The sequence below is a fragment of the Acinonyx jubatus genome, chromosome B2 (assembly GCF_027475565.1).
Source record: "Acinonyx jubatus isolate Ajub_Pintada_27869175 chromosome B2, VMU_Ajub_asm_v1.0, whole genome shotgun sequence".
Lineage (NCBI taxonomy): Eukaryota > Metazoa > Chordata > Mammalia > Carnivora > Felidae > Acinonyx > Acinonyx jubatus.
The window spans coordinates 55,374,404-55,399,551 of NC_069385.1; the positions used below are offsets into that span (position 1 = coordinate 55,374,404).

A 25,148-nucleotide genomic window follows, 5' to 3' on the forward strand; every position below is an offset into this window, starting at 1 on the left:
TCAGTTGGAAGAGCATGTGACTCTTGAATTTGGGGTCATGAGTTTGAGCCCCATGTTGGGCACAGAGATTACTTAAATAAAAAAAAAACTTAAAAAAAGAGTGATTCTATAAACTACAGAAAACAACAGTATCGACAAGCAGCTTATTCTGTTTTAAAAAGTAACTATAAGATATGACAGACAAGTTGGGCTAGGTAAAATACAGAGCAGAAAAGATCTGTATGGGGGGGCATATAAATAAGGAGTTAATGAGATCAATGTGATGTAAAGTTGTTTTAAAAGGCAATATGAGGGCACTTGGGTGGCTCAGTCAGTTAAGCTTTTGACTCTTGGTTTCTGCTCAGGTCATGATCTCATGGTTCATTGGTTTGAGCTCCACATGGAGCCCCACATAGAGTTTTGCACTGGGCTCTGTGCTGACAGCATGGACATTGGGATTCTTTTTCTCCCTCTCTCTCTGTCCCTCCCTCATGGGAGCATGCTCTCTCTCTTTCTCTCTCAAAATAAATAAACTTAAAAAATAAATAAAAGGCAGTATGATGAGATGAGTTAATAAAATTGTTACATAAAATGACAGATACTAGAGGCGGAAGAACATGATATGTAATCTAGTCAAATTGTTATGATTTTTCCAGGGGTAAAACATTTGATTCAAAAGAAATTGTACAGAGATTCAGCCATATATAGAAAACAGATATAAGGGAACTTCCCTGAGTGAGGACATGGCATGAATCTTGCAAGCCTGAGTTCATCTCCCATCTACCTCTCCATCCATCCTTTCTCCCTGTTGCACCCCCTGAGGCACCTCAGAGGATCCCTAGGGTTGTGCAGAGCACTATCTAATCCAGCACCCGTCACCTAATTTACAAATATAAAAGCTGGTGCCCAGGAAGCATAACAACCTACCGAAGCTAATGCAGCTGGCCTAAAGAAGGGCTGGAGTCAGAGCTCTGGTCTTTTGGCTACATTCAGGGCTGTCTAATTCACTTTCCTGGTCATTGCATTTCTGTGTATTGAGTGTCTTTTATATGCCAGACAACGCATTAGGTGGCAGGGGAATGCCCTGCCCAGGAGGGCTAGTGAAGAAGAGATATGTTTCTGAAAATTACTTGGGATATTACAAAATTCGATGAGGACATGAGAGATGTCAGACAATATCAGCTGAGAATTCAGGGAAACTTCACAAATAAGATAGTATTTAATCAGTTTTAGAGATGGATGGATGTTGATCAGGCATAATTTTTTACATTCACAGATACTTAATAGATTACCATAGCCAGTTCAGACTATTACAGTTTTAAAATAAAAAATCAGGGGCACCTGGTTAGCTCAGTTGGTTAAGTGTCCAAGTTTGGCTCAGGTCACGATCTCACAGTCTGTGAGTTCAAGTCCTGCATTGGGCTCTGTACTGACAGCTCAGAGCCCGGAGCTTGCTTTGGAGTGTGTGTCTCCTTCTCTCTCTGCCCCTCCCCCGCTCACACTGTCTGTCTGTCTCTCTCTTTTTCTCTCAAAAATAAACATTAAAAAAAATAAAATAAAACAGAAAATCAAAGAGGGGTTTTTTAAAGGCATTTATCATTGTTATAACATATAACATTTATCATTTTATAAAATACCAGGAAAAAATTCAATATTTTGAATTAACATGTATCTTTTGGTGGAACTTCACTTAGTTGCTAAACTCATAGAAGTTAATACTTCCTAGAAGTATTCTGATATTCTGTCTAGTCATTTTAGGCAAATGTTATGAGAGAACTCACAGGGCAAAGTCCCCTGTGCTGGTTTGAATGATACCACCATGAACAGGGGGATGCTTTAAATGAGTTTTAGCATCAATGCCAAAAACAGCCCCTATTTCCCTCATTCTCTAAGTTAGCCATTCTTCATTTTAAGATTCTAATAAAACAAAATCAAATGGTGAAAATGTCCTCATTATTTAGGGTTCTTATTTGGACCATCATGGTGAATTGTATGTTCAGGTTTCTAAGACCTTCATCCTAAGTCAGCAGGCAATTAGGTTCGATGATACAACATGATGATGCCAGTTGCCTTGGAGAGATTCCTTTTTTTTTTTTTTTGCCATAATCACAGAGATCTCTCAGAATCACATGGTACCTAAGTACTCTAAGCATATAAGGTAGCATTATCTGTTTGTCCTCCACTCACAACTCTTTGTTTTTCCCTATGTTCTTCCATGATGCTGGTTAGAAGTCATTAAAAATATTCCCTGGTAGCTGATCATTACTGATTAGTAATTAGCAAAGGACATAAATCTATGCACAGTGAATTTTTGACCTTTCTATACATGGTTTTTGACTTCCAAAAGAGAAAGTCATCAGGTGCAATAGCAGAGAGAAACCAAAGCTTTTCAAAGAAGAAATAACAGTAAAATCAATAGACATGGGAATAAACACAGAATAATTAATATACTAGTCCCTTCCCTCTAGTCTTGAAATAAGAAACAGCTATGAGGGTCCATCTGAGTGATATGGTCAGCAAACTGCCAACTTCAAATGTTTTACTCTACTTTCTTTTGATTATTATTTTTTAAATTTTTATTTATTTTTGAGAGAGAGAGAGTGTGTGTGTGTGTGTGTGTGTGTGTGTGTGTGTGTGAGAGCAGGGGAGGGGCAGAGAGAGAGGGAGACACAGAATATGAAGCAGGCTCCAGGCTCTGAGCTGTCAGCACAGAGCCTGACATGGGGCTCGAACTCACGAACTATGAGATCATGACCAGAGTTGAAGTCAGACAGTTAACCAAATGAGCCATCCAGGTGCCCCTGTTTTACTCTACTTTGGACTGTCACTTCAGCATTTAAATATTCTTCAAAAGTATATGTGTGTAACACACAAACATATCTATCTATGTACCTGTCTCTCTCTCTCCCTCTCTCTCTCATATATATATATACATATATCTCATGTATATCTCATATATACCATATATATATGATATATATATGAGATATACATATATGAGATATATATATATCATGTATATCTCATATATACATATATATGATATATATATGAGATATATATATATATATGAGATATATATATATATATATGAGACATATATATATATATATATCTCACACAAACACACACACATATATATTTAAATCTAATACCTATTTCATTAAATTATGGGTTTTAGTGTAATCAGTACCCTGGAGAAAAACAATAGATTAGAAGTGTGTGGGGCATGCTTTTCTTAGAGCACACTACAAAACTCGTCTGACATATACATTCTGCACATTCCATTCCAAAAGCTTCAAAGCCATCATGTGAAAACAAAACAAATATATATCATAGGTGAACAAGAGAGGGATAAATAAGCATCAAAGGTGAGCACAGGTTGGTAGGGACGGCCACCCCACATTTTACAAAGTAACACAACAGATTTAATACTAAAACAGCACACTGACTTTTACAAACAGGGACTGGGGATAACAAGTAACCATCAAGGTTGGCCTTGATTCACCTCTCAATCTTATGGCAACATCATCTGTCAAAGCAGGTAGACAAAAGGCAATTCTGAGCTGGTGATCTGGAATCTTAAGCTAATCATTCTACTTCTTAAAGCACCTTTATGCGATTTATTAATATCTGATTCAAATAAGAACTTGGCATACTGCAAATAAGCCCAGCCCAAAGCAAAGCAGCTTTTGAGAGAGAGTAAAGTAGCTTGGTTCCTTCCCATCATTGAAGTTCTGAAAAGCCTAGAGAAGAGACAACTAAGTCTCAGAGAACAGTCCCCAGCAGGAGCTACCTTCACAGGCATTTACTTTGCTGGTTAAGCTCTAACCAATTGCAAGATCACCATTTAACACCCAGAAAAAAATAAAAGGTATCTAAGTGAATATGTTAATGAATAGCACCCAGGATACCTGCAAATATATGAAACTAGAATGGCATTAGCCCTGCATGATAGTAATAGATACTGATTCACAATCACAAACCTCATTCTCAAACATTATAAAAGACACATTGGACAAGTCAGTGACCCAGAAGGATTCCCTCAGCAAGGACTTACCTCAAGATCCCGTTCATAGTCCCTGTTTCTGGTATTTTCACATCTATTCCGGGAGTCAGGATACCTATTCCGATACTCAATGCTCCTGCTGCGATTATTAGCACACCCATTGCACCTGCCACAGCCACAACCACAGCAGGTTCGAGCCCCCATCGAGGTTCTGGATGGGACCAGTCTTCAGATTTTTCTCAAGAGAGAATAAGAAGTGGAGTGGAGAAGTGGAGTCCAGAACTACCTCTAGAACTTACGGCCCAAATGCTGTCAGAGTGCAACCAGAGGCCTTTGTTCTCAACAAAAGAAGGGATCCCCAGTGAGGGATTTCTGACCTACTATGATATGAAAAACTCTTCATCAATTCCAAAGTGACAACCCCCCGATTTTTCACCTCTCCATCCAAAATGATGATATGATCCTCTCTCAAAGTCCTCACGAAAACAAATGAGCATCACTGGCCAGCGACTCCTCTTTATTATGGGTATGATGTCACAAGAGCTTTAATTTCCCCTTGTACTGCATTAGCTGTAGGAATTCAGTTTGAAATTTAAGGATGTCAGAGAACAATAACAGTAATTATTACTTATAGAGAGCTTTGTATATGCCCCAGGCTTTCCAATCATTAGTGATTCCTTATAGCAAGCCAGGCATGTTGGTCAGGATGATCACCACCCAGGATTCTGGAAGGAAATGGATCTGTCTTGACTAGAGTTGAAAACAGAATCCCAAAGGACTTTAATTTAAATGTTTTCAGTTTAAATGTTTGATGCTTTGAGTCTAAGATTGTTGTAAATATTTTTAATAGCAAGTGCAAGAAACTTATTTGAAGAAAGAGACTGAAAGATATGCAGGAGCAGAACAGGAATGAATGAGAGGAAAGAGCGTTTCAATTACTCTTCTGAGACCTTCATTTAATTCCATTGCATGCAGGACCAGAAAACAATTCAGGAGTCCCCCTCTTGATATCCCCTCTCCAGTAAGGGCAGAGAAGCATTCAGGGTTTTCACTACTTAATAGCTCCTCCCACGCAAAACCCCCGCCATTTACATCCCCACAAATATAACAAACTTAAACCCTAGTTGGATAACAGAACAAAGTTATTTAAACAGAAGAAGAAGCACACAAAAAGATTAAAATGTCTCATACAAGAACACGGTTTTTATCAATTATGATACCAATGATAATTAATTTATCACGATATCTTCAGCAAGATAAACAATCCAATACAAAAATGAGCAAAGAACATGAAAAGACAATTCACTGAAAGAATATAAGTGGCCAAAAAACAACAACAAACAAGAGCTTAACTTAACGTAATGTAACTTAAGAACTGCAAATCTAAACAACGATTACAACAGACTGGCGAGAGAAAAAGATTGACTATATATAACATTTACAGGGTGGTAGAAAAATAGGCACATTCATTCACTTTGGTTGGGAGCTTGGGTTGATAAAATCTTTTATCAAGTCATAGTTATATGTTACAGTATCTATAACATTTAAAAATAAGTGTGTTTTCGAATCAGTAATTCTGTTTCTAGGGAATTTGTCCCACAGAAATACTGTCAACCCCCCCCCACCCCCATTGAGACAGCATTGTTGATTGAGGAAAAAAAGTGGAAATAGGGGTACCTGGCTGGCTTAGTTGGTAAAACATGCAACTCTTTTTTTCTTTTAATGTTTATTGATTTTTGACAGAGAGAGAGAGAAAGAGCGCGGGCGAGCACGAGCGGGGGAGGGACAGAGAGAGAGAAGAGGAACCAGGATTTGGAGCAGGCTCTGTGCTGACAACAGAGAGCCTAACAGGGGGCTTGAACTCACGAACTGAACCGTGAGATCATGACCTGAGCCAAAGTCAAACACTTAACCGACTGAGCCACCCAGGCACCCCTAGCATGCAACTCTTGATCTCAGGGTCATGAGTTTGAGCCCCACATTGGGGGTAGAGTTTACTTTAAAAAAAAAGTGTAAATAACTTAAATGTCCATAAATAGAGATTGGTAAACTATAGAACAGTATACCTATTCATTCTATTATATATATGAAATACTCTGTAGCGATTCAGAAGAGGCATATTTATAGATAGTGACTTGGGAAGATGATCATAAAGATTGATAAACAAAAAAAAAGTCAGAGAACCGTATGCAGCATATGATCCCTTTTGGTAGGAAGAGTACAAATGGACTAACTCTGTTTATATAAATGCATAAGAAAAAATTATGAAAAGATACACACCAAACTAGTTATCTTCAAAGGTGATGCGAGAATTTAAGTCTTTATTTTGTATGTTTCAGAGTTGGAAATTTTTGCGACAAGCAAATATAATATGTAGAAGAAAAATAATAAATGCATTATCACGCTTTAAAAAAAAAACCCTGAAAACCCTGCCACAGTCAAAACCTTCTAATTTGGATTAATACAGGAAATGGACTGGCTAATATATATTTATATGTTTATTTATACATATGTAAATGACAGCACCCACAGTCATTACCTCAAAGGAAGACAACACATATACTTAGAGTGGAAAGAAAAACAAGCCACTCACATTTCCTGCTACATCCTAGTGACCACAGTACCTTCAAATGTGTGGTACCACAGATTGATACAGATAGACTGGATTTTTCCAAGGCTGGCTGTACATAGGAAATCAATCTTTTTCCTATAGACCCAGATATTTAGCTTTGGTGGGAAAACGAGTATATCATATCCTGTTGTTTATAATGCTGTACTTAGGATTAAAACAACATCCTCCAAGCTATAGAATGCCCCAGCTGTGAAACCTATTTAGCAAAGGCAGCTCTGGCTGCACCCAATAATTCCAGGCTTTTTCAGAGACAAAGAAGTGCTCCCTATGCCACCAAGCTCTATCTTGATCTCTGTAATTCCACAGCACAAACGTAGAGAAGGTGGAGGCGTGCTGTGGAAACAGCCAATTCTCTTTCTGCTGCCCACATATGGCTTATTTATGTATATATGCATACATATATTTGGTGAGCTTTCCTGCTCTACTTTTAAAAGCCCAAATAAAAATGAAATTTGTAGTAGAGCTGAAACACTGCACATTTGCAACAACATTGTGTTCTATTTATTTTTCTTTTCTTTTCTTTTTTTTACTGTAAGTATACAGCATTTCATTCATGCAAAATGTATAGCTAATGTTCCAGCCACACGAATGCAGTCTGACCCTGGGGCCTCCTAGTTCAGTAAGGAAGGAGATTTGTAAATCAATATGGTAAGTGCTGAGTTTGGAGTACGGCCAAGGTAAATGGCAGCGCAAAGAGGAAAATAAGCAACTTTTCTGGGGCAGACATCACAAAGGAAGAGCTGTTTGAGCAGGATCTTAAAGGATGAGTAGACAAAACATGGACAGACTTTGCAGGCGTGGGGAGGAATGTTTGCAAAGGCAGTAGAGTGGCCCACTATGCACGCTTGGGAATAGTAGCGGCCCCCTCAGATAACGTCAGGACTGGTACAGATTACAGCAAATCGAAGAATCATAAAAAAGTACACATGCATACCTCAACCATTTCAACTGAACTTTAATCACACTGTAACTTAAATCATATTTATTCATTCCTCCATCTTCGGAAGTTTCCTGAATATGCAGTATCTTCACATTCAAATTCAAAATATAAAAAAGTATACAGCAAAAAGTCTCTCTCCTGCCCGTGTCTCCTATCTGCTCATTGTCCTCTACCCCATCACAGGTAATTATTGGTTTTCCATGTACCCTTCCATAGTTTCCTAATGCATCTACAAGCGAATACACTTATTCCAATCCTCTACCTTTTGCACAAAATTGTAACATGCTACACACATTGTTCTCTATCTTTATTTTTTTTCTAACAGTATATCTAGACTTTAAGATCAGTACTGATAGAACACAGAGGGACTCCTGCCATGCAGATGGTCTGAGAAAGGTGAGAGATTGAAGTTGGGTAGTAGACCTACCTGTGTGGATAGGGCAGGTCCTGGGTGAGGTGGGGTGGAATAGTGGTGAGATCTGGCTGGTGATGAAAGCAGACATTTGGGACAAGGAAGATCCAAGGGCTCAGCAGTCTCTAATCACAACACCAGATGGCACAGGCGATTGGAGGTGCAGTGCCAATCGGAAGGTGAAATGTAGCATTGGAATGGATGAATGATACTCACAAGTCTATTAAGAAAGTCACTATTGGGAAGGTCTAACCTTAGTAAATACCTCAGTCTCAGGGTGAGGGTTGGAGGTTAGACTTCAGGATTTGGAAAGTCCTACTTTTTGTACAATGATTTTAGAACTGTCCTTGGTGAGATTAGCAGCCTGGGCATCTTGAGACAAAATGAGGGAGCCCAGTGATCAATGTTCATGTAATGTGTCCTAGGCCAACCCAACAGTGGACAAGATACAATATGATGTTCCCTGGGATGGAGCATGGTGGGGGTGGAGTGAATAAGTCTGAAGCCTCTTAAGTACTTCATATTTTGAACCTTGTCTAGTCTAAGAAATGAGGTAAGGCTAGGATTGAGCATTCAGAGAAAAATTAGTGGACCCATGTGGAGCAGCTGGAGAGAGAGAGAAAGGAGAAATAATGGGGTGGGCAGAGAAATGGGGCATCACCTCTCTAAGTGCGCAACCACCATGGAAAATGAAAGTGTTAGAAAATGTTTTTTTCTTCTTTGCTACCTCCATAAATGCTTGTTGAACTGGACTGCTATACTTCTTGACTAAACTAGAATAACCAGGCTGGAAACTGGAAAATGTTCCACATTTATTTTTTTTTAATGTTTATTTATTTTTGACAGAGAGAGAGAGAGAGAGAGAGAGAGAGAGAGAGAGAGCATGAGCAGGGGAGGGAAAGAGAGAGAGGGAGACAGAATCTGAAGCAGGCTCCGGGCTCTGAGCTGTCAGCACAGAGCCCGATGCGGGGCTCGAACTCACAGACTGAGAGATCATGACCTGAGCCGAAGTCGGCGCTCAACCAACTGAGCCACCCAGGCGCCCCTGTTCCACCTTTAATTAGAAGATGAATTAGGCAATAAAAAAGCTGTCAAAAGTGATTATGGTAGAACCATTTCTGAGATAGTCGAGACTAGAGCAGACACCTGTCTGTTTTAATGACTTGAGAGCATCCCAATCTCAAGAGTGAGATTAGAGAGTCACAGATATTTCCTGAATGGTGGGGCAGAGAAACACTGACAAGAAGCAAAATCTGTACATGTGACTTCTGAAGGCACAACACTGATGTGGCAAAATTTTTTCTCCTCTATAGATCATAGTTACCTTTTATTTTGGAAGGGGGCAGGGGCTTATTTTTTCTTTTAAAAAATATACGTGTACACATACTTACGGACAGTATGGTATGCACAGCGGCTTTATCCAGGTCATCAAGAATGAAAGAATCCAAATGGTTAAAGCAAAAGAGTTTTTTGCTTGAATTAATCAAATAATTGCTATACCTGTTTATTCCATTTTGCTTGTTTGAACTAGGCTCTAGAATGATTAAAATTTTACTCATAATCACTATAGTCACATACAATCTTCTAGATCAAAATAAGTGACTATAATTGAAGACAAATAATTTTTATACTAGAAATCATAGAAATTCTCATTAAGGTAATTGCCTTCTTTGAAGATGCTGATTTAAAATTTTTTTTTATTTATTTATTTATTTTGAGAGAGAGAGTAAGCATGAGCCGGGGGTGGGGGGCAGAGAGAGGGAGAGAGAGAATCAGAAGCAGGCTCTGTGTACAGTCAGTACAGAGCCCTTCGTGGGCCTTGATCCTATGAGCCGTGAGATCATGACCTGAGCTGAAATCAAGATTCATGCTCAACCGACTGAGCCACCCAGGTGCCCCTGATGAGGCTGATTTTAATGAAACAATACATTGCTCAGTCTTCTTGTTCTATTCTTTTTTAAAGAAATGTTTTCATTAATAAAGGGTGTTCCTTCATGTCCTAGAAATACCTCCATGTAGTGGAATTAAGACATTTTGACTTACAAAATGAAATAAGCAGAAAATATAACATAATAAATATAAGTACATTAATAGAACACAATAATCTATACTGTTAATATCCTTACATGCAAAGAATGAATTATTCAACACGATTGTCATATATATATATATATATATATATAATATATGTTTTCATTTAGTGATGCCACTTCCTTATGCTTTTCTCTAATATGAAAAAATGGTCTGCTAGAAATATAAACATTTTACATAGACATATCTTCTGGTTTAAAATGGACTAAAGATTTTATGCAGCCATTTAAAGGAAAGATAGTTTTGTACAAATAAATATAAAATCCCTGGTGATTTTTCTCATCTCAGATTTAAATTCTAGTAATATTCTATCTTGATTTTTGTTGCGCTTTTTCCCCTACTTAATGTATATATGCATTTGAGAGGCAATACCATCCTTGTAATTATAAATCCGTATTTCTGTTTACATAAGCAGGTACAGTAAATGGAGGATTTTAATTGAAGGATTCAATATAGCATTGTCAGCTTTAAGGAATGTCTTAGGAATTTTAATAGCATTTTAAATAAATAAATACAATAACAAAATGTACAGAACAAATATAGAGAATGAATAAATTCTGGTTGAGTGGGGAAAGGGAAATTGCTTAACTTTAATGCAAATAAAAATGTAAACACTCATCTGAATAAATAGCTATAACCAAGAGGGTTGGATCAACCCAGGAATCTTAAGAAGAATTTATGGCTTTCTGCTTGGGAAAGATGCCAAGGGTGGTCCTGATGCACCAGCCTAGTAAATCTGCTGATCCTCGAAGGAAGTGACAAGGCTCACTGCAGAGCAGACTAAGAGAAGGGTACTTTGGAAAGCATGGGAAGTGCCCTAGCACACAGGCACTCACAGTAGGTATAAACCACCCAGAATCTAAGTTGAGTTAACTTCTGTTTCCCAATGATACTGGCCAGGCCACTGTGGGGAGATGTCTTGCCCTTTTGAGAATGGTCCACTTACTCCTTTCAGCCAGGATCTCAAGAGACAAAGTTGAGAACACATTAGCAGGAAAAATAAAGTCTGCTCCACTGCTTTTCTCTTTCTCCAGCGCTGGTAGAATACGCAGATGAGAAAGATCAAGATAGCCAGAGCTCAGAAAGAGCAAAGAATAAGAAAAAAGGGATGGTGGATGGGAAGAAGAAAGGAAAGGGGCAGAGAGACAGAGACAATAGAAAGACCCAGAAGCAGACCTCAGAGCCAGTCCTTCCTACTATGGGTATTTGGCCATCTCTGAGGGGAAAGGTGAGGTACAAGTAGAGAGTACAGGTGGTGCCTGGCTGACTCTATCCCGGGTGATGCTAGGAGACAGTGTAGCCAGAATGACAGACTGCTGCTTCTTGCTTCCTTCTCCAGCTTCTCGCCCTTCTTCTATCTGTTCTGGCTCCCTCCTACACTGGGTTCCCAGTTCACCTGTTTCTGGCTGCAAGCCTCCCTGCCGATGGGTCTCCTACCCTCTGCCTGCCGTCGCAGTACTGAACTCTCTTGGGTTGGCCTTGGGGCCTCTCTGTGAGGGCTGCCCAGTACCCAGAGCTCCTTGACTGCAGCCTGGGAGAGCAAGCAAGGCTTGAGAAACCATGTCCAGATGGCATATCAGTGCTGGGAAGCAGACAGGACTGCTGTTGGGCTGCAAACCAAGGGAGAAGGGCACTCCCCACATACCCTCCTTGGCCATTCCTCTTGGAGGATTTGTTTTGTGCCCCAGCTCTGAATGCTGCCACCAATTGTTTCCTGGACTTGAGTAAACCTACAGAGTTACTTTTATTTTATTAAAAAAAATTTGTTTTAACATTTATTTATTATTGAGAGACAGAGAGACAGAGCACGAGCAGGGGAGGGGCAGAGAGAGGAGGAGACACAGAATCCAAAGCAGGCTCCAGGTTCCAAGCTGTCAGCACAGAGCCCGACGTGGGGCTCGAACTCACAAACCGTGAGATCACGACCTGAGCCGAAGTCAGACGCTCAACCAACTGAGCCACCCAGGCGCCCCACTTTTATTTTAAGTTATTAAAGGACAAATGTAGGAAACAACTTGAAACTCTAGCTAGCTCTAGTCCTCTAGTTAGGACCTAGTGACTAGATTTATCAGGTTTTGTTTACAGTTATACACTATTTTTCATTAAAAAAACTAAATGTAAAACCAATTTGAATATAAGTATAAATTATGTGAACTAGGTTTTTTAATTTTTTCATTTAAATTTGATTTTTTATTTTAACATTTTATCAAAGTTAATTTTGTATTTCTGGTACTCTGATTGATATTACGCTGTTGTGAGTTAGAAACCTTCCCTACTGAATTTCCCTAGCTATTTTTATCATGTTCTAATAAAATACAAAATAAGAACAATCTTTTTTTTTTTAACGTTTATTCATTTTTGAGAGACAGAGAGAGACAGAGCATGAGCAGGGAAGGGGCAGAGAAAGAGAAGACACAGAATCTGAAGCAGGCTCCAGGCTCTGAGCTGTCAGCACAGAGCCCGATGCAGGGCTCGAACTCATGAACTGTGAGATCATGACCTGAGCTGAAGTCAGATGCTCAACTGACCGAGCCACCCAGGCGCCTCAGAACTAACAATCTTATGTCCCCCCCCCCACTTTTTTTAGTGCTTTATATTACTAAGTAATTAAAAAATTGCATTCTAAATACATTTTTTAAGTTTATTTATTTATTTTGAAAGGGAGATAGAGAGCACACAAGGGAGGAGCAGAGAGAGACAGAGAGAGAGAGAGAATCCCAAGCAGGCCCACATGGTCAGCATGGAGGCCGACACAGGGCTTGAACCCACAAATAGTGAGATCCTGACCTGAGCTGAAGCCAAGAGTTGGACACTCAACCAACAGAGCCACCCAGGCACCCCTAAATTTTTTATTCCAAACTGTGGTAAAATACACATAAGATAACATTTACTGTCTTAATCATTTTAAGTACACAGTTCAGTAGCGTTATGTATATTCTTATTGTTGTACACCCAATCTCTAAGACTTTTCATCTTGCACTAATTATTAATTTTTAGGACATAGCATTACTAAAGCAAATTTCTTTTTGGTGGGGGGAGGGTTTCTTTCATGACACAATATGGCAACCCTCACTGATCTCATAGTAGTAGGTTGTAACAAGAAGTGTACTTTCCAACCTTCAAAGCATGGCAGCTAAACCAGCTCTCACACTATGAGTAAAGACATTATTGAACTTTCCTACTGCAGACAGGTGCGTGAGTAATATCATTTTATGAGTGAATGAATGTGTTTAACATGCATATGCTTCTCTGTCTCCCACTTTGGGGAAAGCTCTTTTTCTAAGGCAATACAATTGAGTCAGAACTTTCTGTGCAAACATTTAGATATTAAGAAGTGATTGCTGATTTAATGATAACAACTCTAATATTGTTGCAGTAGGAAATAGAATAAATGCTTTTTATGGGAATTCCAAATATTGATGTTCTACTTCTTTGTATACCTTTGAGTTAAATCAATCTGTGTAAAAAGAAAAAAAGCAGGCGAAAGGCACCTATGGCAATGAGGAAGGACATCTGAAGCTAGCACAGAGCAAAGATTCACGCTCATCCCTTGAGACTCATTATTTATTATCATGGTGCTTTGATATGTAATGCCCTTTCTATAATTCATACTCCTTTTAAGTATGTGGTTTTCAGTCAGACAGGGGCTATTTTACCATTTTTTAAAATGTTTATTTATTCTGAGAGACAGAGAACAGGGGAGGGGCAGAGAGAAAAAGAAAGAGAGAGAGTCCCAAGTAGGCTCCACGCTCTCAGCACAAAGCCCGATGCAGGGCTGTCTCATGAACTGTGAGTTCATGATCTGAACCAAAATCAAGAGTTGGATGCTTAACCAACTGAGCCACCCAGGCACCCCTATTTTACCATGTTTTAACTCATGGAAGTGTTTGTTGGTGGGAGCCAAATATTGGAAATGAAGCATTACCTTTTTAAACATTCCAGGTTCCATAGGTAAAGGACCAGGCACCTCACTGGTGATGTGAAGGAACTGGGATTCTCCACGGTGCAATGCAACTCTCTGGCACTCTGGAGCCACATGGCCTCCGTCCACTACCTCCAAAGCTCTGGAAAGAATGAATACATAGTTATGTCAATAACCTATCAAGAACTCTGGAAACTCAAGAAACCCAACGGCACATCTCTGTCTCCACATTTCCAATTAGCCCAAATAAGGAATTATTCTTCAAAACGTACACAAGATTGTAGATAATTGGTACTCTCATACACATTCAGCAATAAACCTTGATGACTTCACCATGTGGCCAACAGAACTCTTGTAAACCCTATGCAGAAACAACTTAGAGCTAGATAGTAGGTAAATAGTAGTTATAGACAGGTTTAGGCATAAAAGCAATCCAATTTCACTTTATGATTTCTTGGTGCTCTGCTATCAATGCTTTTAAGAAAAGAAAGCAGGAAATTTTTAAATTTCCTGAACATTGGAAAGAAAGTAGGAACTGAATCCGTTAGGAGAGGGATCTAGACAATGCCAAGGAAAGGGAATCATTCCCAGGATTTTATTAGACTTAAAAGAAATGGAAACAAATGAAGGCAGAGTGTTCTGGAAAACTCTGGTGGTTGTCTACCCAAACCATTTCCTTTATCCAAACAACCAGACAACCTCCCACCAACACACACACATGTACTTTTTCTTTGCTAATAACACTGATTTTGTTCAGATATCCATCCTCCATGTGCCTCAAAGAAAGCCACTTTTGGCTCAGTAGTCAAATATGATTGGTCTGATCCTGGTGTCCCATTCCCCTCACCAGTAACTGTTTTAGGTATATACCCACACATATCTCTGTTGCTGATATTACCCCATTGATTTATGTCTCTCTGACCCTCTAAACAGATTGCACTTTGCCTGACTTATCTGGTGCAAGTCTGGCCAATGAGATGTAAGGGAGTCTGCTGAAAGAATCAGTCAAAGGTCTTTCTCTGAAAAGAAGGTTTACAGAAAAAAATAGCTCTTCTTCCCTGCAGACCAGTGTCATGCCTGCACATGATGAATGTGACTGCCACTTTAGGACCATGAGTGGCATTAGCCTATGGAGAATAGATGGAGGAGAAAGCAGGACAAAAATATAAGAGCTTGAGTCTTCAAATATATTGCTGAGCAATTGAATTAACCAATCTTAGACCTGCCCTGGCTCTAGAGTTCTTGTTATGGTACATAATAAAATCTCTATCCTTTAAGCCATTTTGAGTTAGGTGCGCTCTATTATCTGCAATTGAGCATCCTAAGTGATACAAGGGTTGATATATTTCTTAACTGTATTATTAAGACTAGATAAAGATCCTGGAGCAGGATAAGGGCTTTGCATGAAGAATGCTAATGAAGGGAAATCCAAGGCTTTAATAATTCACAGGAGAAATCGAAGGTAGGTCTAGTTTCTCAATCGCTGGAAGAAGGGGAGGCTATTACAGATAGTCCAGGGAAGGTGGTTGCTTCACCCGTATTTCTGAAACAGGAAATGCTGAGTGTTTGTAGCACAGCCAATAACCCCCAACCTTCCTTTGAGGGGAGGAGGATGAGGATGTATTGGCTGACTTCTCTTTCCTCCTGACCCAGATACAGGCAGTATGGCTGTGCACCTGATCACAGGTGCCATTATTTCAAACTTGGCTCCAGGACTCGGTTGGGAGATAAAGAAGGCCACAGGATGTGTGGGCTGGGAGGGCTTCACAAGGAGAGCTCAACTTCAGGACAGCTTGTCACCTAACCCCAGATGCTCAGGCTACCCCACAAGCATTTCTAGTTCCTCTCAAGAGTGTCAGACACAGACCTTGTACTCATAGGAAATTTATTGTGCAAGTGTGTCTGCTGAAACCAATCTTCACGATATAGTACACAGAAATAGTAGACTTAGAATCATGCCAGAAGGTTCCTAAGACCTTTTTTCATTTTTATTTTTTTTAAATGTTTTTATTTATGCTTTGAGAGAGAGAGCATGTGTGGCACGCACAAGTGGGTGAGGGGCAGGGAGCAAGGGAGACACAGAATCCGAAGCAGGCTCTAGGCTCTGAGCGGTCAGCGCAGAGCCTGATGCAGGGCTCGAACCCACAAACTGTGAGATCATGACCTGAGCTGAAGTCTGATGCTTAACTGACTGAGCCACCCAGGTGCCCTCCTATGGTAACTTCTTAATAGCATCTAGCATTCATTCCTTCTGCAAGCATTTGTACATCTCTTGCTTTGTGTCACGTGTCAAAGTGCATAAGATGAACAAAGTGACATTCTGCCCTCAAGGATATTAAGACCTGGTAGACAAGATGCTCATTAAAGGGGCACTATTAATTCTAAATAATAGTTGCATATGGAGCTACATGCAGATAAATCTCCCTAACCTAAAAGTCAACCTTAGTAAGTGTTTGCAACACAAAAGGTCAATCAGAAAGGTTATTTTTTTTCCTTCCTAAAGGGTAAATTTTAGTTTAACTCCTGAGTAGGCTATGGCTAGTTATAGGAAAGGCTAAGCTTGGCTCTTTGGTGAGAAATTTAAGATTTGTAAATGAAGTACAATTTTCTTTGTGAATAGTCACTACTGGTCTCTTACTAAGGACAACATCTCTTGGGTTAAAAAAAATAATAAGACAAAATAAAATAAAATCCCCTAAACACTGTCATACCGGTCTGGAGGTTTAGCAGAAAATAATTTATTACTTTGCTAATTATAATCTGTACTTTCCTTATTTTAGCTAAGATATGTTGCCAGAAATTAAAGAGTTTCAGTGTTAAGTCTTTCATTTTACTGAGATTCATAAATAAGTGGAATATGTGCCAGTTACTCTCTCTGTTTCCTTTTTATTTGGCTTGGTTTTAAAAACCAGAGTGCCCTTTTCCCTGGAGATTAAATTGGTATAAAATTAATAATGGCAAGACTGTCTACACTTTCCTACGTTAAAAGCCACATGGCTATTTCCAGACAAATCCAAGCTTTGTGAGGCTTGAAGTTTATATAATTTGAGAGACCCTCTTTAAGAGAAAGGTAACAAGGCATCTTACTTTTTCAAAATTTATAACATTAGGGCCTCTCCTGAAGCCTTGGGAGTGGCCCATGAAGTGTAAGTCTCATTTGCTTCCTATAACTCTGCTTCATGTTTTCCTAATTTCGTCTACTCCATCAAGTTGTTGCTCAAGCATTTTAATACATGTATCCCAATAAAAAGCAAGTTAAATGAGTTTCTTTATCTAATAATTCTTGCTTCAAAGATAATGTACATGAAAAATAATAAAATGTGACACAAAACTAAAGGTTTAGGTTTAACTACAGGGTATAAGTTGATGCTGTACTGCCATCTATTGTCTACTCAAAGAATTCTTATTGTGTTCTGGTAGGCCTTGGAGCCATGATTTCAAAGTTACTGAAGGGATTTCCAGCTGCACTGAATTATTTCCTCATGAGAGTTTAAAACACCAGATATTAGAATCATTCTTCTGAATCAAGGCTGTGGTTGTATGGCTACATAAGTTTTCTGGCCATGAACAAAGAGAGAAAACTTTTAATTCATGAACAAGCTAATAGTATGTGTAGTTTTTTGGTTTTTTTGTTTTTGTTTTTTGTTGTTGTTGTTTTGTTTTTGTTTTTTTGCTGCAATTGCTAAATGGTAGAGAGCTACCATTTCCTGAGCAACTCAGATTACGGACACATACCACCAGATCATTCTAGACTTGAAAAGGCCCTAAAGATTACCCGGTGCAGTCCCTCATTGCAGATTTGAAGGGACAGTGGCTCTGAGAAACCATGAGGCTGACAGAACTGTGGGCCTGCTGATTACCCATGTGCATGGAACCGGAAGTCTGACTTCTATGCCAAGGCTCACAAAGAGGCAAATGACAGTGTCAGCATAAGGCTATGTAAATCTGTCCTATCTCCAAAACAAACAGACAAACATATATATTTACCTTGGAAACAGAGTGTTTTAAATTTACAGAATGGGTTTTTCTTTCGGAAGCAATGTTGTATGCAGACTTCTATTTTTCTCAGCTGAATAGGAGATGAAATATAGCTACGGCATACACTCAGATTTCAAGTCATACCAGGCTAGCGATTGGCTATGTGACCTTGGTTAGTTACTTGACTTCTCTAAGCCTCTGCTTCCTCATCTGCAAAATGGGCATAATAACCAGACTGTCATGAGAATTAAATCAGCTAATGCTCATAAAAATTAGCTACTGCTCATTAGCTTAGTACTGGCACATACTAGGTGCTCAGTAAGTACCAGTTATTTTAATCATGCATATGAATGCCAGTTAACATTTCCTGCATAATACCTCACTGGGTATCATATGGATGTTACGCTGGAGCTAGCATATTTATCAGTCTCAACTGTGTAATGATATAGAAACAAGAATGGCAAAAATGGGAGTACATAATCCACTTGACTCCCAGTTCAGAGACTAATCTCAAATTCTCTGCAGATGAGTTTCATGATCACAAAATCCCCAGCTGGATGGAGAAATAAATATAATTTTCTATGTTCATTCAAGTTTTAAAAATCCAAAACATCCTCAGAGTGTTAGCAATCCAAAGAATACTCCAACATTAATGTAGGTATTGAGCTCAGCAAATGGTTAATAGTTTTTAATGCGGAAACTCTGCCATCTACTGGTTGCACAAGAGCAGTCTTCTCTCTCTCTCTTTTTAATAAAAAGTAACATTTTAGTCCAATCAGCCTTTACCCCCCTGGGCCCCTCAATGTTTTAAATGGCAGCTTGAAAGCTTGGGGCCATCTACCAATATGTTGTGTGGGGCAGAATGTCCAAGTTCCCTTCCTATCTGACGACTGGAATGCAGATCATCTCTCCAACAAAGGCTGGGGACCTTTGCCATAATAATTTCATTTTGTGAAATCTAGACTTTGGATACTACAGGGTATGTGAAATTTAACCAAGCTATCTCAGAACCAATAATACGTACGTTTTGGTCATTTGGAATCACTCTCCATGATTAATAAACTATGAAGCCACCCAGAACCAGGCTGGGCTCAGCAAGGTTTAGCTTTATTGTTGATGTTCCCAGAGGAAGGAAATATCTCATTCTGGGAAAGAGCCAAGAGGACAGGGGACCAAAAAAACCTGGGGGAACAACTGTCCCAAACCCCAGGAGAACTGAGGAACTGAGGTCTGTGTCTCAAGGAGGGGCTCAGGTTCATTAGGAGACTCGTGTTTCATGCATGATTGCACATGCTCTCATTTAGAGGAGCTGAAGATCATGGTATTTTTTTCAACTTCTCTTTATAACATTCAGGTTGGACAAGTTTAGTTGTTAAAATATGAAAGAAGTTTTCTTGATTGCTGGTATTTTCCTTCTAAGGCTACCTGAGTTCCTATAATCTAATGGCAGAGAAGAGCAAATGTAGCTTTTCTTTTGAGGGCATATATAATCCCCAAAGAAAGACTGTCTAATGACCTTCCTAAGCTTATAAATAACAAATGAATAATGCAAGAGAGAGTTTTTAAAATTGCTATCCTTTGCAACACAAAACAAAGCTAGTGGTGATTATATTACCACGGGGAAGGCAAGGAGCAGGAAGCCTGGCAGAATATGATTATATGTTACAAGTGTAGAAAACCAACCCTAAATCATCAGAGGCAACACTGGGGAGTCATCCCTGGGCTCTCCTCTCCCATCACCCCATCTCTGATTACTGGTCAAGGGGCCCTTTGTCACCATACCTGACTTGCTTTGAGAGACACTAAAGACACAAGCACGTAAGAGCCTCTGTTGGATGCACTGCAGGGAAGCTGAGAAGGGTGTTAGCCAACATCCTACTTAATAGTTTCTCTATGGGGCCTGAAAGGAGAAATTTCTCTCATTCTTAAATGCCAAAATACCTTTTCTTTTCCTTGCTTGCTGCCTTTCAGACAATGTAGACTGTGCACCTGATCATGAGTCAATTTTAGTAATGATATAGAACTTCATGAATGTACACTTCTGTAAAGTAATGATCTCTCAGGTCTCATCACATTATTATTCCTTTAGTTTTCTCATCTTCACCTACTTACATCGCTAATTGGATAGAAACTACCACAAATCCCTTGGAGGAGGAAGTGGTGGGGTATAAATATATGAAACGTGTTGCTTCCACGTCACCAGAATGACAGCCATCTACCCTTGTCCATTCAATTGGCCATTCATTATCCTAGTCCCCAACTTCATTATCTCTTCAATTTAGAAAGTTTTCTAGTTATCTTATGCTACCTTCTCTCCTGTATCCCCTAACCTGCTCTAATACTATAGATTGATCTTTCCGATGTATTCTCTTATTTCAAAACTATTAGATGGGTCAGCACTATGTTCACAATAGCCCCATATTCAAGCTCTTACATCTTCTGGATGCAGTCCATCTTTCCAAACATAGCTCCCTTACACACCCTACAGTACAGGCAGTTTTGCTATCTTGTAGTTTCATTATAATCATTGATGCCTCTCTCACAGAGTAAGTTCTTTTATCTCAGAGAGTAAGTTCCTCATGGAGTTCAAGTGTCTGGTTCTCTCTGTTTCTGCCATGGCATATAACCACATCTGTCACATCACAGATGTTCAGCTAGGGTTTACTGGGTGAGTCAATATGAAGCCCCTTCTGCAAAGATGGTTTGACTCATAACTACAGCAGCTGCTTGCAGAGCCTGTGCTGTCGTGACTATTTCAAATAATGTCTGTATAAAGCTTTGGTTCAAAAGCACCTCTTCCTAACCACAATAGTTGCAGCTAGGCTGGTCCATCTGTTGTTATTTTCCAGAAGTCTATGGTGATGTCACACACTTTGAAGTTGACTTTATAGCACCTTTATATGTATCACCTGCTTCCTTTATTTACCTTCGCCCCACCTAGCTCAATAGTCCAAAATGACTCTGGTGCCAACTACGATTAGTAAGAGTCTAGGACACTCTAGGGTCCCTAAAGAACCTGGCACCAAACTTGTCTGATTTCGTTAGTCCTTCCAGGCATTCAGAGAAAATTATCTTTACCAATCTTGAGCTTTGATAATGCTTACATTGCTCCAAGCATTATTATTTTATAGCAACTTTAGAAGCAAAAAGTTTCAAAATAATTGTGTAATTGTTCCTTGTATCAAAAGTTTTTACCATTTACTGTATTTCCTGAACTCACAAATAATCTCCTTTTCCTACAAATCAAGTACTCTCAAAATTCTCACAGCCATAATTCCAAGATTTAAAGGCTCTACTCAATAGTTCTTACTATACAGTGTTCTATACATCTTATAAACCTAGAAGTGAGGATTTAGTCTTTGAATATTACTTATGAGACATATTAAACCTTCTCACACACAATATGGTGCTTCTAGTAAAAGCCCTTTGATGATAATATGAAACTAAAGAGATTATTTTATTTTATTTAAAAAAATTTTTTTAATGTTTATTTTTGACAGAGAGAGAGAGACAAAGCATGAGTGAGGAGGGGCAGAGAGAAAGGGAGACACAGAATCCAAAGCAGGTTCCAGGCTCTGAGCTGTCAGCACAGAGCCCAACGCAGGGCTCGAACTCACGGACTGCGAGATCATGGCCTGAGCCGAAGCCAGACGCTCAACCGACTGAGCCACCCAGACGCCCCCAAAGAGATTATTTCAAAATATGAGAATGAGTTTTCTTTCTTTCTTTCTTTCTTTCTTTCTTTCTTTCTTTCTTTCTTTCTTTCTTTCTTTCTTTCTTTCTTTTTCTTTCACTTTTTCAAGATAATTCTTATGGATGTTAGTTTTTACATTAGTTTCCAATTTCAACTGTCAATTTCATCACGTTTGATTTATTCAATTTCCAAATACCTGGCTGTTATTCAATGATTAATGCAAAATGATTGGTAATTAGTACATAATTGTCTGAATTACATCTTTGGCTTCCCCCATCCATCTGCACCAGTCATGCAAACTCTATAAGAGACCAAAGTTGCTCAAGGGCCTCCTAAATCCGTCCTTTGGTAGTGACTAGAATTGTCATCATTTATTTAATGATGGGTTCAATCAGTGTCTTTAACTCGTGCTAATGTTACAAAAGAAAACTCTAATTAAAAATCATTTCTGGGGTGCCTGCGTGGCTCAGTTGGTTAGGCGTCTGTCTTTTGACTTTGGCTCAGGTCATGATCTCATATTTCGTGAGTTGGAGCCCCGTGTTGGGCTCTGTGCTGGTGGTGCAGAGCCTGCTTAGGACTCTCTCCTCTCCTTCTCTCTCTGCACCTCCCCTGCTCACTCTCTCTCTCTCTCTCTCAAAATAAATAAGTAAGCTTAAAAATCATTTCTGGGGCATCTGGGTGGCTCAGCAGGTTAAGCTGGGGCATCTGGGTAGCTCAGGTCATGATTTCACACTCGTAAGATCGAGCCTTACGTCAGGCTCCACACTGGGCATGAAGCCTTCTCAATATTGTCTCTCTGCGTCTCCCCCCCCAAAATCATTTCTAACAAGAAGTAATAATGCAAAACATATTACAGACACAGCAGGAATATGGATTTGCTGACTGAAGACAATGACAAGCCGAATCTGAGAATAGACTTATATTTCTACCCTTGGCTCCCATGAACTGAAATCCTCTAAGGTGTATGAGGCAAAAAGAGGTCATCACTACTCTCCATCTAGTTTGATAAAGTAATCCTTACAGAGATGCTAGCAACAAACTCCAAATTCCCGACGAAGGGTACTCTACTGCCACTCCAAGCCCTTTCTTCCCTCAGTTGTGGTCAGAGAGATTTGTCTGCTCTTCCCTTAGGCACAACTTGTTTCATGATTTATTCTTTGCTTGGTTTTCCTATTAATTCTTTCCCCTGACTTCCTTGCAATCTCTGGCTATCAAATTCTATTAAGTCTAATTTCAAAATTCATTTATTCCACAACACCACTGATTGTAATGAATCTTGTGTTTCTTTCCCCCTTAGGTATCTACTTTATACTAAAGGAAATCCCAACTAACCAAAGAGCTGTGTTCCAAAAACTTTTTTTAAGGTAACTGCCTTTTATCCAGTAAGTACAATATTATAAATGATGGTAAGATTTCCGGATAAGCTACATGAAAACCTGATTTCATGTAGCTAAAATAGTACACTATAGCAAAAAAATAAAACAAAACAAAACCCAAAAAACAAAAACAAAACCAAGAAAGTAATAAAACAGCCTTAGAAATAGTATTTCTTTTTCTCAACGACAGATTATTTTCTTTTTGGAATAGGGATTACTGAGAAAAAGCATATTCAATTAAGAAGAGATAATGGTCAGATCATTTTTCAGAGATTATAAAGTGACTTTATAGGGCTTTTATTGTTACCAGATCTAGATTACTATTGTTTCACAGCAAAACTTAAGGTTTTCTCTTCTCTACAAATGTATCACTAGCTTTTGCTCTTGGGCCTTACATCCACCAACTACATGATCATGATTCACAACAGAATGGAAACTGACACAAAGAATAGAAAGAAAAAAAGGAAGGAAAGGAAGTGAAGGAGAAGGGAGAGATTTTCTTTGGCTAAGAGTGGAAAGAAAGAGGAAGAGAGGAAAGTATTGCAAATAAGGTGAGGATAATATGCTTAGGAGGAAAGAAAATTCCCACATGTGGAAGTAACGTAGCTGAAAAGAAACAAGAGAAGGCAGAAGAGGCGGCACAGCATATGTAAAATATGCAGAGTTCTCGAAGGGAAACAACACTGGCCCCACACTTCCCTAGGCTGAGTGCCGAGGTGCCAGACAGGCCTTTGTGCACAACTGCTCTCAATACATAAAGGACTAAAGGACATGCAAAAATCAGGTGAGTGACAGTAACTGGTTGTGAACTTTCAGGCTGAATGTTAGGAAGTAACATTTTTATAGGTCAAAACCAGTCAAATAAGGTTCAACCTAGCATTATTTGTTAAGTGTTCATATGAGGTGAACATATATCTTTTCCTCAATTCAGTTTTGGGCTTTTTAGGAGTTAAAAACCATATTGTCTTCTATCCCTATAATCTGTACTCAGTGGGTATAAAATAAATGATTTTTTTTTGATCAGGGATGATATAAAACAAGTTTTTTCATGTGGCACTGTCTGATTAAGAATCCAGGCTTCTAGCACTGACAGAGAGTTGAGTCACTAAACCACAACACAGTCTACTCCAAGAAACTATTTATTTTGTTTAATAGAATTTTTTTTTAATTTTTTTTTTACGTTTATTTATTTTTGAGACAGAGACAGACAGAGCATGAACGGGGGAGGGGCAGAGAGAGAGGGAGACAGAATCTGAAACAGGCTCCAGGCTCTGAGCTGTCAGCACAGAGCCCCACACAGGGCTCGAACTCACAGACTGAGAGATCATGACCTGAGCCGAAGTCGGTCGCCCAACCGAGCCACCCATGCGCCCCTGTTTAATAGAATTTTAAATTAGGGAGTGTCGTCTCATCAGGTAGAATGAGGACTTGGGACTGAATGAGCTCTGTGTGTACACAGGAGATCTTTATTTCTGCCCTCAAGATGAAGGTAGCAACCTTCACAGTACTCGTGGATATCAGGCACAAGCTAACAGAAAAAAAAGAACAACTATATTCATTTTCTTCACTTAAAAATATCTTCATACTGCTTTTAATAAAAATTTTTAAATATTGCCAATATTTCCAAAAGGAATTAAACTTGTGTTCTATAAGCCAGATAATGGTGGGACATATCACACGTTTCTCAAAAATGAGCAATTCATAAAATTAAACAGTAGATATATAAATTTCATTAAAATTTTTATTTGCCATATTTATAATGGAAGAAAAAGGCTATTGGCATTTCCCCAACTTCTGCAATTGCATTTTACTAAAGAGAATCAAAATGATGTTATTAGCAAAATTAATTCCCCAATCTGTCATCCTCTCTTCTCGTTAAGATAATAGAATCTTAGGGTTTCTATTTCGGAAATAATCAAAATGAAGTATATTCTCTCCCTCTAAAATTTAGCAGTTACAACATTCACTGGACTTCAAAAATGAGAAAATCATATAATTGCAATTACTATTAATTTATATAATACGTTTTTTTGAAAATCAAAAAGATCTGATATCAAACCATTACCTGAATCATTCTAATGGATTACTCATTTTGTCCTTTCACTTAACCATCCA

At 39.0% G+C, this 25,148-nt stretch overlaps 1 protein-coding gene and 1 non-coding gene across 4 annotated transcripts in view; both read right to left on the bottom strand.

Moving 5' to 3' along the window:
• Nucleotides 1-25,148, bottom strand: part of CRYBG1 (crystallin beta-gamma domain containing 1) — a 182,677-nt gene that overhangs the window by 99,944 nt on the left and 57,585 nt on the right. For 2 of the 3 annotated variants that reach the window (XR_008298429.1, XM_027057168.2), the window contains exon 2: nucleotides 13,989-14,127. Coding sequence is in view for 2 of the 3 variants with exons in the window: in XM_027057168.2 (XP_026912969.2) it covers nucleotides 13,989-14,127 (139 nt within the window). In the remaining variant the exon portion in view is untranslated. Of the gene's footprint in view, nucleotides 1-4,039; nucleotides 4,458-13,988; nucleotides 14,128-25,148 lie in introns of those variants that run through there. The other variant, XM_053222417.1, reaches the window with a different exon arrangement.
• Nucleotides 11,947-12,031, bottom strand: TRNAR-UCG (transfer RNA arginine (anticodon UCG)). The gene has a single exon. It is a non-coding gene; the product is annotated as a tRNA-Arg (tRNA).